The 14971-nt window shown below is 33.3% G+C and overlaps 1 protein-coding gene and 1 long non-coding RNA gene across 17 annotated transcripts; one reads left to right on the forward strand and one right to left on the reverse strand.

The window, feature by feature from the left end:
- On the reverse strand, window positions 8322-9113 carry LOC107617125. Its single transcript, XR_001614814.2, has 2 exons — window positions 8937-9113; window positions 8322-8584 (listed from the first exon to the last, which is right to left on the reverse strand). It is a non-coding gene; the product is annotated as an uncharacterized LOC107617125 (long non-coding RNA).
- LOC107619229 lies at window positions 9998-14160 on the forward strand. 16 transcript variants are annotated; one of them, XR_002353816.1, is made up of 6 exons: window positions 9999-10510; window positions 10610-12278; window positions 12556-12603; window positions 13092-13260; window positions 13398-13505; window positions 13657-14160. XR_002353816.1 is itself a non-coding variant. In XM_021111091.1 (6 exons), the coding sequence occupies exons 2-5, from the start codon at window positions 10395-10397 to the stop codon at window positions 13462-13464; spliced, it is 555 nt and encodes a 184-aa protein (XP_020966750.1). In that variant the 5' UTR covers window positions 10002-10300; window positions 10374-10394; the 3' UTR covers window positions 13465-13505; window positions 13657-14160. The 16 variants fall into 16 exon arrangements, 4 of the variants coding, with proteins under 4 accessions (XP_020966750.1, XP_020966749.1, XP_020966751.1 ...); XM_021111091.1 differs by lacking the exon at window positions 12556-12603 and having other exon boundaries at window positions 10002-10300; window positions 10374-10510; window positions 10596-10798; XR_002353807.1 differs by lacking the exon at window positions 12556-12603 and having other exon boundaries at window positions 10003-10510; window positions 10596-10798; window positions 13657-13840; window positions 13917-14160.

Consider the following 14971-nt stretch of genomic DNA (forward strand, 5'->3'; position numbering starts at 1 on the left):
AGGGACGCTTCAGAGACTCAGACACCCCAGACTCCACTTCCTTTACTAGCACAGGGAGCCATGATGGTTTCGACTGTGGAGATATTGCCACCAGCCCACCCCTGTTCCTGACAGATGGCACCGAGGACGGTGCAGAGCCTTAAGTGTGGGGAGGTCGGTCAGTACCTGACTTCTGGAGGTAAATTCTCTTCTCTGGCACCAATAATTAGGATATTTTAGTTAGATTTTTCCTTCCTTTATAGAATAGAATAAATTGCATAGGTTAGGATAGTTGCATGCATGTTCTACTTGATTGAAAAGACAATGATTGACTGATGTGCTACTCCCGGGGGAGTTCGCAGCATGCTCAAAATGCATCCACCCGCCCGAGGGCGAAGGGACGACCGACGGTTCCTGCGAGGTGCTCCCCAGTAATGACGTCCAACCGGTACTGGACATGGAGCAGCCACAAGGACAAGGCAAAGCTCACCCTGATTACGATTATGTGTCAGAATTGAGGAGTCAGTGTGCCACGAGTGACTCCTTTTGTTGTCGATTGATTTGGTTTGTCAGCGCGCCAAGTCCTCTCAACTGCACCCTGCTGGGTTATTGTGCCCCCTACCTCTTCCAAGGGCGGTCTATTTTTTTCTTTCTAAAAGAGCGAAAGTTTACAGGTGGATGGGTGCTCTTTAGGTGTTTACTACCTCACATCAAGGTGACAGGATTTAAACCTATGGCCCTCTGTACCCAAAACAGATGCGCTGACCAGACTGCGCTACACCTCGTCTCACCCCCCTCCGCATATAGATCGGGTTAAAAATCTATCTTTAGAATAAAATTTCACTAATTTTTCAAAATTTTTATGATAAATTTGCTTGAGTTGTATTTGGAACATGATATTTGAGTTAAAGAACACACAACCTGTGGAAGATTTGAGCCTTTATGAATGGTTACATTATTTAACCATAATTATTTCATTCTTGTGTGTATACTTCTCTATAATTGTAATCCATATTTTGTTTTATCTTATATATCCAATATTTATTATATCTACATGCTTGCACATAATTGAGGCCATTATTTGTTTAAACTCACTCATCCAAATTAAGCCTACCCTTTTCAATTACCCTTGTTAACCACTTTGAGCCTTTAAAACCCCATTTGTTCTATATTTTACGACATTACTAACCTTAAGCTAAAAAATAATTGCATATCCCAAATTGAATCTTTGGTTAGCTTAAGATAGAATTGTGTGTGCTAGTTAAGTATGGGAAATTGTGGGAACAAAAGTTGTTAAGGGAATGTGTCATGAAAATTTAAAGGGAATTTGGATACCTATTCATGTGAAACTATAAGAATAAAAAATCTATGTGTATTGATATGCTTTATTTATTTCAGTTCAAAAAAAATATAAAAAAAATAAAAAAATAAAAAAAATGATAAACAAATAAATAAGGGGACAAAATTACCCCAATGTTAAATTCAGAATTCAAAGATCAATGCACATATGATAGGATTAAAATACAAAGTTGAAACATGAGTATGGGTTGAAAAAGGGAATTATGGGTAGCTAAGAATGAATTTAAAAGTATATAGAATATATGTATATTAGGTGAGAGCTTAGGTTAATTAAAGATTCAATTTATAAAGCTCACTTAGCCATATGTATACCCTTACCTGCACCTTGGCCCCATTACAACCATGAAAAGACCTCATGATGTTTGCATTGGTATATTAACTGTTGTTGATTGGTTAGGAGAAAAACAAAAGTTAGAAAATATGACTAGAGAAGAATAGAGTGATTACCCTATACACTAGAGCTTAGAGCGTACATACATTATCTTGATAAACCACTATTTTATAGTTTATATTGTGTTTAATTGTGTGGTTTTGTCATGATCCTTACCCACTTATTCATCAATTTAGCATGCATTTAGATTTCCTTCCTAAATTCAGTACATGTTTGAAAATTGCTTTCTAGAGACTTTAATTATTTAATTTTAATTCTCCTTTATTTCATTCGATGCCGTGATCTGTGTCAAGTGTTTCAGGCTTTATAGGGCATGAATGAGATGGAGATTGGAGAGGAAGCTAGCAAAAATAGAAGGAACACAAGAATTTGAGGAGATAACCAGCGAGAAGTGACGCGGTCGTATGGCTCACGCGACCGCGCGAAGGAGCGCAAATCGCAGTGACGCGGCCGCATGGCTTGCGCGGCCGCGTGGTTTGGAAAGCGCAAGCGACACGGTAGCATGGACGACGCGAACGCGTGGAGAGGAAAAAGTGCAAGCGACGCGTCTGCATGGATGACGCGATCGCGTGACATGCGCGATCTGCATAATCTGCAGAATTCGATGGGGGCAATTTTGGACCTTATTTCGGCCCAGTTTTCGGCCCGGAACAGCAGACTAGAGTCAGAGAATATGCAGAAACAACACACATATTCATTCAGTAGTTTTAGATCTAGTTTTTCACTCTCTTAGATTTTTCTCTCTAGTTTTTAGAATTTGGATTTTCAATTGGTGGGCTTTTATTTATATTAATTAAAATTCCTCAATTTAAATTCCAATTTACTTAGCTCAACTTCTTGGAACATCTGATTAATAAAACAGCACACTTTTCTGCAACTCGTTGGGAGACGACCTGGGACTTAAAACTCCCAGTAATTTTAATTTAAACTCTCTGTGACATATTTCTAAATTGATAGGCAGATTTTCGGTGAGTTAAGAACTATACTTGCAACGTAACTATTTTAATAAATTTTTAATTCACCAGCTTCTGCTTCCCATCAAGGACATCAAAGACGCAACCTTTTTCAAAAGAATCAAACGAAGCCATTATTCCGGAAAGCTACAAAATCAAATAAAAAGGCAGCAAAACATGCAAAGCCCTAAAAAACCTCAATCATTAGGAGAAATGCCAGAAACACGCATCACAACAACAATCGAGCATAACGACGCGAAAAGGTTCAAACTTTCTAGCATGCATTCAAAGGAAAAATCAAAGCTTTACCAAAGAACCGAAGGCACAGCGACGAAAGAAGTAAAGAAGCAGAAAAGTAAAACCAACCTGGAAAAAGGAGAAAGCTTCAAAGAAGTTGAAGATGGAAGATAGAATCCGGAATTGCCTTTAAAAGAGAGCACCAACAATCGCCAAGCAACGTCGCTAGAAGAAACGCGAAAATGCAAAAACAGAAAGTGAGAAAGAAAAGGGGGAAGTTACAAGTAAAACAGAGAAGAGAAACCGTTTTCTGTGTGTAAAGTTCAAAATAAAAGAGCCAAGGGAAACGGGGCATTAAAAATCAATTAATGAGGGTATTAAACCTTCCCACATTCCCAAGATCAGAGTGCTAATACAAAAGCGCGCGCTTAAGAAAATGTTCCGCATTCAAAAAATATTCTACAGAGAGGAAGTCGACAGATGCTCGAGTTCAGCTTCACCAGAGAAGGATCGAAGTCCCAAAACTAAGACTCGACCTCAAAATAAAAACCGAGCTCGAGCAGGGGCACTGTTCATACCCTGGGTCGAACTGTCCGATCCGGAATGTTTAGCGACAAAGCGACCGACCTCTTCAGGTCAGACCATCCGACCTCTTCTCAAAGAGCTCGGCCAAATTGCCAGGAAAGCCCAATAAAGGGCCCAAATAGAGGAACACGACCCAAATCATAAGGCAGCCCATGCCTATAGAGATAAGGGCGGTTCCCTTGAAGATAAGATGACCTCGCTCAAAGATAAGATAAGATAACGATAACTAACTTATCTTATCTAAAAAAGGTCACTTCTCACCATTATAAATACACTGGAGCACCCAGATATAACTCATACTCTGATTCTACTAAAAACCTGCTTAATACCCTTGCTAACTTAAGCATTGGAGTCCCTTGCAGGTACCACCACCCTCCGGTGACAGAGGATCAGCAGCATTACCAGTCGGACGCGACTACTCCGGCCACCACCCACACGCCGGACACGTCATCGCCGATCAGTACAGAAGATTTCGTCCAAGATCGACCTACAGTTTCAGATAACCCTCAGAACAGATTCCTTGCTTCCGTTTTTCTTTTTTTGTTCTCTCTCTCTGTGCAAGTTTTAAAAACTAAAACCATTGTATCACAATCACTTCAACCCTTTAACTAAATTTAAGAGCCTTCTTCTCAATGATTAAGACTTTGTTACAATTTGGCTCACAAAATCATGGTTTTGGGTTTGGGAATGGTTAGTAACATAAAGCAGACCAGAATAACTAATCTACTTAGATTAGGTATTTCTTTACAACAAAGACTTTATATGACATAGAAACAAATCTACATTATTTAATTTATACAGAAGAAAAAATATAAAAAACTTACCCTCCACCACGGCCTAAACATCTTCCAGATTTGTCAAATGCCAATCCTGCAAAGTGACATAACAGAATGAAGAAAACAAAAAAAATAATTAAAAAATGATGTGAGCAAGAAAAGGTATATGTAGTACCAAAACACCATTGCCAAATGTGTCATTTCAAATCAATATCTCGTTTCTGAGGCTTTTCATCAAACAGCTTACATGCATCATTCGAAATGCTTTTATTAAATAAAAATTCATCACAGCAACCAAATAAATTACAAACTCAAAGGAAAATGCTAGCTTAATCCCAAATCGGAAATGAAATCAAGCAGCAATTAAACTAACTGGAAGAAAATATAGTAGAAAATTCAAGTACTCACCATCAATGTAGGGTTTGAAGAGAAGAAAAAGTCACTGAAGGAGGATTAAAGTTTATACTCATAAAAGTAGAGTTAGGTTTAACGAGAGTGATGATTGACGATGACGAGAGTGATGGAAGTCCCAAAGGTGTTGATGATGGAAGAATGCGGTGGAAGACTGTGGTGATGGAACAACGGTGATGGAAGATTTGGAGTGTGAATGGAGAGGAAGATGACTCTGAAGCACGTTTGGAGTGTGGACTGTGAAGCTCGAGGGGATAGAAGTAGAGTTTAGGTTTAAGTTAATATTTTCGACGGAAAATTTTAAATTACAGATGGAAAATCTGTCTGTAATAATTTAATAAAATGCAGCATTTTTGTTCATTTAATTACAAACGAAAAATCTGTCTGTAACCATTTCTTGAGAACTAATTATTAAAATATATAGATATTTAGTACAAAATTTTTCAATTTACTAATAAATATTAAAGTTGAGTAGAAAAAAAATTCAAGGATATAATTAAACTTAAACTAAATAAATCCATTACTTAAATAATGTTACAATAATATTTTAGCTTTTATTAAATTGATTTAATATATATTTTCATATCTTGTACTTTTAGATATAAATTAGAGTTTAATTTTAATATATTGTCAGTGTAAAATATTTTATACAATTGTCTAACTACATCTATTCTTTTGAATGAATATTTACGTGAATGCAATTAATATAAAAAATAGTTATTTTTATGATATGATATTACGTAATTAAATACACTTAAAATTATTTTAGTGTTTTAAAATTTAATTCTAAAAGTTAAGAAATATATATAATAATATTTTGACACAAAAATTAATAAATATTTTTTAATGTAAAAACAAATACAATTTTTCAATGAGACACATATATATTTGTATATATACTTTCTTATATTCTTTAAAATGTTAGTTAGGATACTTGCTCCCACAACTTATAACATAGGTCCATACCTAACTGAATTGGTACAAAAATTGATTAGGTATTTTAACCCATTCTATTAGAAAAGCACAACATTAAAAAAAAAAAAAGAAAATTATAATGTGCTATTAACATGTGACAATTAGTTTGTAACGTAATTTTCAACTGGCTTTTGGTTATTTCTTATCACATTTTTCAGAAAAAATTGGAATCTATATATATACATACATACATAAATAAATTTTTGGCATTCAGTATCACTAACGAAATCTTTATCCAATTGCTGTTAATATATACTAGCGGCTCAACAGGCACTAACGTGCCTGTTTAGCCGCTTTTCTATTGTTTTTAAGAAATTAATTTTATTTTTCTGTTAATATATTATTTACTTCTCAAATTTATTAGATAAATATTTTTTTATTTACCAAATTTTAATAACTTTTTGTATTTTTTATTAAAGAGTGCTCTGTTATATATGTAATTTTTTTTAAGTTAAATAATAAGCATCAGAAATATATAAATAGTGTATTAATTTAATCAATTTTGATATAGAATACTAACCAATTATGTTACTATGACGTCTGTTATTTGGACCAACTTCATTATCATGCGCTTTCAATTCTAGATTTTTCAAAGAGTAGAATACAGATATTAAACAAAAATTAAATTTATAGCCGAAAAAATTAAATTATCATAATACATGTTAAGTTTTATGTTGCCTGAAACAAAATGATGATGATGATGATGGGTGGTTCTTACCATTTGTCTAATTGTAGTTAATTCTGTACTTGACAATGGATTTGGAATAGGAATTATATTAGTTGATATAATATGATTGTTGATTCGTTGAATTTTTCAATTATATTTGTCAGAACATAAGGTAGCAAGACACAAAGAAAAAGAATGATTGCAAGAGCATGATTGAAAGTGAAACAGATATTTAACTCTCTTGAGTAAAGTACGATTGATTGAAGGCGCAGAAGTTTTTGTTATTGAAAGTGAATCGGTATTTAAATTGAGTACGTATTAATAGTTTTTTTTATTGAAAGTGAATCAACTTTAAATTCTGTCGTGGGTTGAAAGTGAATCAGTTTTAAATCTGTCGTCGGTTAAAGCCAGTTTTTAAAAAAATAAAATAAAATAAAAAAAATTGAGTACGTAGTAGCAGTTTTTTTTTTTATTGAAATCTGTTTTTAAGTCCTGTCATAGGATAAAGCCAATTTTTAATAAAAAGAAAACAGGGGTAAAATAAAAAGAAAAGAAAAAATTGGATACCACAATTCCATATCCCATCATATATTGGTATAGATAATATTTTTTTAGTAATTATTCATTAATAAATGTTGCATTAACGATTCTGTTTATTATATTTCAATGTGTTTATTTCAATTAGACTCAATAAATTACCAAAATTCAAACTTATTATCTTGAACTTCTTCCTTGATCATATGGTTAGAATCGTTTAACAGAAGATCTTCAGACCATAAAATTTTTAAAGTAAAAGAAAAATACAATAAAACATATTAGAAAACATAAAAAAATAAAATAATTTTTAAAATAGAATATATATATATAAGAAAAATAATAAATTAAAACTTACTTGGTCTATGACATAGAAAAATAAAGAGAACGAAATAATCATGAAAGTTGAAATAACTAAAAATATATAACACAGTTCTTATCTTTAAGACATTTAAATGTAATTAATAAAAAATAATATTATCCAATATAAAATAGATTAAAAATAAGAAAGAGATTAACAAAATCAATTAACAAAGTTCTTATCTTAAATTGCCAGATTATTTAAAAAATCAATTAACAAAGTTCGTATCTTACTATATTTATTATATTTATTGTGTTATATGTCAATCTAATAATTAATAAAAAATAATATTTTTTAATATAGAACATATTAAAAATAAAGAAAAAAATTAACAAAATATACGTAGAGATTTTTCATTCTACCATTGGTAAGTTTAAATTTTTTTACATCTTTTATATGCCAATCATATGACAATGAATAATATTAAATTAATTAATCTTTTCGCAATAATTTAAAAAATTAGTAAAGGTCAATTTTAGTACTCTTTATAAATAAATGTCAAATTCAATACTCTATATAATTAATAGTTTAGATAGTTTAGGAAATTATAAACATAGACTTTAATAATACGTATCAATTAATAAACATAGATTTTGATAACACGTATCAAACAATGCAAAAAAAAATATTGATAAATTTTAATAAATATAAAATATATTTATAGATAAATTTTAGTACTATAGAATATATTTGAGTAGTAGTGCTCGATCTATAATTATACAAAAAAAATACAAACTTTAGATGTAAAAATAGAATAAGATAAAGAGTACTTATCCTTTGAATTTTTTTAAAAAAATTAAAAATTAGTACTCAAAAATAAAATAAACCGTAAATATAAAATACCAATCACTTGTATTATCATGACGTCTATTATTATTTTTCAAAAAGTACCTGTATTTGGCAATGGGAATTGGCATAGAAATTGTATCAACTTCCTTGTCAAATCCTCTTACGATGATTTGCAGGTATCCCTTTCTTAGTAAATGCATGTCAGAACCAAAAGATAGCAAGATGCAGGAAAAATGATCGACGATAGTGAGGAATATTTATAAGTGGAGCAGTTATTTAATTTCCTCACGATTGCAGCAGTTAAAATGGCTTAATCTTCTTTTATTTCTATCATAATATAATTTTTATTCTTTTCCTCTTATTTCAATATTTTATTAAGAAGGTTTACACACACAGCATATAATAATGTTCATAAGTTGTTATCGCTAGGAGGTTTGTTGCAACAAACAGTGCAGAATCGCGGCACCCGGGGGCAGCAATGATGGCAACCTTTTGGAAGCTGGTCAACTTCTCTTCCTCCACCAGAACTTTCTACTTCCTTATCATTTGAGGAGTTTGATATTTCTACTGCAAATTAATTAAATATACAATGAACATTTTAGTTTTCTTGAAACTTATTAAGGCACTAATTCACCAAATAAGCAACATAATAACTTTGCATAGAATCTTATAAAAAGGGTAAAGAGTTTATAAGATGAGAGATAGAATCTCTCTCGATGGTCCACCAGAAAAAACATCCGTGCATGACTTTAGATTGAACTTATACTTTATTTTGTTCATAAATGATAATAAATCATTTTTTAAATATTTATACAATATCATAGCCAATTATAGAGAATGTGATTTTTATAATTCAACTCAAACATATGTGAGAGAACAACCATTTTATATTGAAAGCAAATGTCAAATAATTAATCACCTGCTTTAGAGTTAGAGGAAATTATTTCAGGAAAATCTCTAGCAGTAGCTATCTTTGAAGGAATGAGAACAACCATAGCTAATAATAAGAGCCCTAAAATGAGTATTGCATTTTTGGAAGCCATTTTTCTTAAGGAACTAAGATCAGATGCGAAAATCATCAAGTTAATTATTTGATATATATAAAGAGAGAAAGAAAATAGTACTATACAAATTGAGAGGTAGTATGAACACACATTATTGACTATGATATTTATTGTAAGATAATAAATTAAACGGTAGCCTGATTTATTGTTATTAAATGACTATTTAATAATTGTATGAATATTATGAATTGACGATGGCATTGCAGATATCTTGCAAAATTCTGGTACATATAACCAAAGTCGACTTAACATTATTATAAATAATATAATTTATTATATAATCATACACTACCTAGAAAAATACATTATTAGACGAATAAATAAAAAGATAAATAATTTATAATAGTATCTTATTTTATGAAAACTAGGCATAATAAATTTCTAAATAGCTAAGATCTTAAGTGAAAAAAATACATTTAATGAGTGTCATCACAAATTCTATCACAAAGTGTGTATATAAATAAATAAACAAATAAAATATAAAATAACAAGGACACCGTAACATTATTCCACTACAAGAAAAAAGACCTATGGCCACGCTTTTTTTTTGCCACGCTTTAAAAGCGTGGCCAAAAGTGGTCAATAGCCACGCTTTTATGAGGGTGGCGATTGAATAGAGATTTGGCCACGTTTTTTTTGCTACGCTTCAAAAGCGTGGCGAAAGGGGTCAATGGCCACGCTTTTATGAGGGTGGCAATTGATTCGAAATTTGGCCACGTTTTTTTTTGCTACGCTTAAAAAGCGTAGCCATAGAGAGAAACCGGCACGCTTTTGAAGCGTGGCGACAGAATTTTATTATTGTAGCGCTTTTAAAGCGTAGCTGTTTCTACAAGTCTTTTGGCACGCTTCAAAAGCGTAGCCAAAAGGTTTCCCAAAAAAAAATTCAAAGAACTCGTGCCTGCTTAATCCTAAAGTTTTTCAGATAACCCTTCGATATGCCTCAGCCCTAACTCATTCAAAGACCCCTAAGCTGTTTCAGAGAACTCCTTCTTCAAACATTAACTCGTTCAAACCCAAACCCTAACAGTCTCTTCATTGTGCCTCACCCTAACCCCCTCTTCGTTGTGCCGTCGCAAATCCTCTGTCGATGCTCCCTCTGCTGCCGCTCCCTTCCGTCGCTGCTAACCCCTAACCCCTCCGCTGCAGCTCTCTCTGGCGCCGATCCCTTCCTCGTGCAGCGGCCTTTCCATCGATGCTTCATTGCTGGTTTTAAGAGCAGGTAAACCCTAAATCATTATCAATGGTGATAAGTGAGTGAGGATTTGCGAGTTGGCGACGAGTTACCGAGTTAGGTTTTAAAAATTCGCTCATCCATGGCTCGGAGCTTGTCTTGTTCGCGTTCACCTTCCCACAGAAGAAGATACTCTCGTTCCCCTGGTTCTCACCATCATGCTCACTCTCACTCTCGAAGGGATCGAACATCCTCAAGGTCCTCTATCAATCTTCTTCTTCTGCAATTCCATTTCCAATGTCTTGGTTTCCGTTTCAACTTTGCTTTTGAATCATGGGATTAGTTCCGAATTTTCAGGAGAAGAAGCCGATTCCCTAGCCACAGGCGCCGCAGAAGCAGAACGCAGTCACCGTCTTCGCCAAGGCGCCACACAAGGCACAGAAGCAGAAGCACTTCCTCGCCCTCTCCTCCTCCTCCTAAATCGCGCAGTCCTAGTGTCGTTGCGAACCATCACAAGCTCAAAAAAGACGAAGAAGAAAAGAGAAGGTAACTGATTTTTGTTATTTATCCCTTCATTTATTTATCTATTTTGTAGTTTGTGTTCGTGATTTTGTTCCTGAATTGGTTGATAATTTAGTGTGTAATGTTGGTGAGAAAATGTGAAATGAAGAGAATTCTTGGTAGATCTTTTGGAATGAATTTCCTTCTTCTCTGAGGGTAAGTGATGCCAATTTGAAAATGCAACAGAATAAAACCTTGTTTGATTCCTAAGCATTGAAATTTCTGGCCTCAGAATTATTAAAACATATTGGAGTCTATAAATAAAACCTTTTCTCTTGCTTAGAGGTTTGTACCCTGAGATTTTGTCATGGTAATTTAATACTTCACCTACTAGTATGCAGAATTAGTCCTAAAAATTCAATGTCACTTTTGTTTGGTTATGTTATTTCATAAATTGCTAGCCATCTAGCTACCTCTCTTTGGAATAATTTTCGCAATGTGAATATTTGGCTATTTGGTTTCTTCTCAAATTGTAGAATAGAAAGAATGATTTTAATTGTCCGCACAGCGAGGGGGTGTCCTCATGTTGTTGTTGCTTTTAATTGTTTGCTTTGGGGACCAACTCTTCTTTCCCTTGGTGTCACACTACTTGTGCCCATTATTTTATATCCATCCTTTTCATTTGGCTACAACTCTTATTTCTTTAAAAACCATGATCGATTGTTGACACAGCAAAGCACCACCCATCACATATATTTTGGGCAAGGGGACCTTGTTACATATTTTGCAAAGTGGACTAACTAAAATTTGTTAAGATCAGATTTGGTGCAACCTTTTTGCTATTCGTATACTATGTAATGATATATTGATTTTTCTCGATTTCTTTTTCAGGTCAGTGTATGCTTTTTAAATCAAATAAAGTCGAGCATGGTCAATGTTATTTTATTGCCAATAGTTAATTTTAAGGGTGATATTTAAAGAAGGGGTTCTTTGTAAGTAGAATAAAAGAAACAAAGTTTTTTGTTGCTGAAAGGAGGAGTTACTATTACATTGTTTTGCTATTTTCTTGCTCAAGGGAGAAAAAGTGTGGAGATTTCTTCTTGGCCCATCAATTATTTGATGAGGTTAGAAGCTATGGATTATTCATTCTTTGTTTCTTTCAACTTTAATTTGTTGCTGAAATTCAGTGGATTTATATCTATTTATATCTATAGAAAAAAAGAACAATTATTAATGAATGGTAGGCCATGGAGTCCACGTTCAGTTGTCGGACATTGCAGTTGCATGTGGTCTTGTAACATTTTTGTTACTTTTTCTATATTTGCATGAATTTTATTTTGTTTTATTAAGTGACGAATTATACTTATCTTTTTAATTTATTACACATATGCTAATTTCTCTAGGAAGAGATGATGATATTATGAATTGTGATACTAATTATTATGAACCTGAAAAGCTTACACTATTGGTTATTCTTTCGTATGTGATGCTGTGGATGGTTGGGCCACTCGCAAATTCAATCAAGGTATAAACTTTCTTGTAGAGGTCATACCAATTTTATTCTATCTGTTTATATAATTCTTTGACGAGTGTTATGTATACATTATCTCTTTCTAGTAAAGCTTTGCTGAACTGGTAAGACTAGACGTTGTTTTAAAAATATATTGGGTTCAGACTTAGGGGCTTTGTGGCAAGTCTTGACCACAGAATGGGACAGCATTTCCTCTATACTAACTTATTTAGTTTAAAAAGGTAACTAGTTTATTTGATAAATAAATATTAACCTGGTTTTCTTGATTCAGTGTCGACCTTCGTAGCTGTTCTGGACATGGTTAGTTGGTTACAGACAGGTTATACAAACAGCACAAATACTTATGAATAGTTGAATAACGATTGCTATTAAACTACTTCAGTTCTGTTGATTACTTATTTGAGATATCCATCTTTATAGGATGTCTTAGTATATTTTCATCACTTCATGCAAATCTAGTGCATTACCTGTGTCTCTGATCTGTAGAGGATTTTCAGCATGTTGCAATTTGGTTTTACCATGACATTTTAACTGTTTTGTGTATGCTGAAGCTTGAAAGGTTAGAGTTTGGTGATATCAATTATCAAATGCACAAGGCAAGTGGAAAGTGCTACCACATGGCATGTGTCTTAATCACTTTCTTATGTCTTTCATCTAGTATCACCTCATGAATCATGATTTTATAGTTGCCAATTTTGTCTTGGTTTGCTTGCAAACTCATTGCAGACGTTACTACTTGCTATTAAAATATATATGGAATCTGGGCCAAGCTGTTCTCATGATACTGGTTTTCCCCTGAATCTGCAGGTTGTTTTGTGAATTTCGAGTTCGCGAATCACACAATAATCACAAGCAAATGCAAAGGACCCAATTATCCACCCAAAGAATGTTATGGGGCATTCAAAGAATTTGCATGCCCTTACGCCGATGTGTTGAACGATTTACAGAATGATATTTATTTGAGAATTCAAGAAAGGTGTGCTATTTATTTGATATCAAATCTGACTGATGATTCCTTTGAAGTTCCTTGTGATTACTTAAAGTGGCATTATTTAGTGAATTGGACTTGTTGTATCAGCTTCACTTATCTTACCTGTACTATGACTTTCGCAGAACTGGGCTGATTCCTGGTGTAGATGAACATGAACTTCAGGATAAAGTAGACAAAACATTCAAATGATGTTGCACAAGTTCCAGGGGGAGAAATGAAATCTGAGCAAGGTGAACACATTTATATTTTATAAATTAGCAATTTTATGAATAAAATTGAACTTTTACAAAATTGTTAACTTTGTAAAATTACAAATATGGATCATGATTACGAAATAGTTATTTTTCTTCCCTCTGGATTTTGATGAGATACTTGTGGCAGGTATAATGTTGCTATGTATGTGTTCATGCATACAAAGAAAGTGGGACTACTTTGGAAGCAGAGTTTATATGAACTTTCCCAAAAGAACTCATGTATAAGTGTTAGGGCATTATTTTGGAGAACAAATTCTGGTGACTGCATTGTTTGGTTCACACTATCACAATGTTGATTTGCTATTTGCAATGTCTGGTCAATACTTTAAATGTTCAAAAAATATAGAAGTGATAAGAGTCTAACACTCTTCTTATGATATTTTTCAGGGGCTAATGACTTTGGTCAACTAGGTAATAGAACTGAGGAGTGAAGGAAACATCTAAAGAAAGTAAAGCCATTAGAGTTAGAGTTTGTAAAATTTGTGTCTTGTATAATTCTTAATTCTCTTAGAAATTCATTTTTGTTATTGTTTGTAAATTTCATGTACGCAGCTGTTGCATGTATACAGATGACATTGTTGTAAGCTTTTACCAAGTATTGAATGAAGGAACATAAATTTGAGTGCTCCTATGTAGGATTTTATCAGATTTTTTTTTTAATTTGATTTAGCTATAGCCACGCTTTAAAAGCGTGGCAATAGGTTTGTATCTAGGCACCCAACTTAAAAAGCGTGGCTATATCTCTTTATCGGGACGTTTTATCTCTCTATTGGCACGCTTTTAAAGCGTAGCCATATCTTGCTGTTGGCACACTTTAAAAGCGTAGCTATATTTGGCACATATGGGCACGCTTTTAAAGCGTGGCGATCTTTTAAAGCGTGGCAAAAAATAAAGCGTGGCGATAGGTTATCAAAAGCGTGGCGATAGAGCAACCGGCACCCTTGCAGTTGTGACCCTTTCAAAAGCGTGCCGGTAGCTCAAAAAGCGTGGCGAAAAGCTATCGCTACGCTTTTTTTGACTTTTCGCTACGCTTTAAAAGCGTAGCAAAAAGCCTGTTTTCTTGTAGTGTTCATTGCTATATAAATGCATACACATGTAGTATAGCTCGTTCACATTAAGTTCTCTCCAAACACAAATGCTTTCACCTTCCTGGGTAGGGTTGGAAGTGAGTGAAGCCAGCTCATGAGCTAGCTCGAACCCGACTCGTTAATAGCTCGATAAGTTGAGCTCGTGAGCTAGTGAGCTAAGTTTGAATTTGAAATTGAGCTTATAAATTAAATGAGCCGAGCTTGAGCTTGGATAAGCTCAACTCATTAGCTCGTGAGTTGACTCGATTATATATATACACATATTCTATATGCATTTAATCTATATTTTTAATATTATATATATATTAATGATCTTAATTATTTAAAATTTTATATTTATTTTTTACATATAAT

Source organism: Arachis ipaensis, chromosome B09, assembly GCF_000816755.2.
Source record: "Arachis ipaensis cultivar K30076 chromosome B09, Araip1.1, whole genome shotgun sequence".
NCBI classification, from domain to species: Eukaryota; Viridiplantae; Streptophyta; class Magnoliopsida; order Fabales; family Fabaceae; genus Arachis; species Arachis ipaensis.

Bases quoted from the DNA above. Each gene is read 5' to 3' on its own strand.
- LOC107619229 (XM_021111091.1), top strand. From the start codon at position 10,395: ATGGCTCGGAGCTTGTCTTGTTCGCGTTCACCTTCCCACAGAAGAAGA. The intron at 10,511-10,595 runs GTCCTCTATCAA...TCATGGGATTAG, and splicing joins AGGGATCGAACATCCTCAAG to TTCCGAATTTTCAGGAGAAG. The intron at 13,261-13,397 runs GTGTGCTATTTA...TGACTTTCGCAG, and splicing joins TATTTGAGAATTCAAGAAAG to AACTGGGCTGATTCCTGGTG.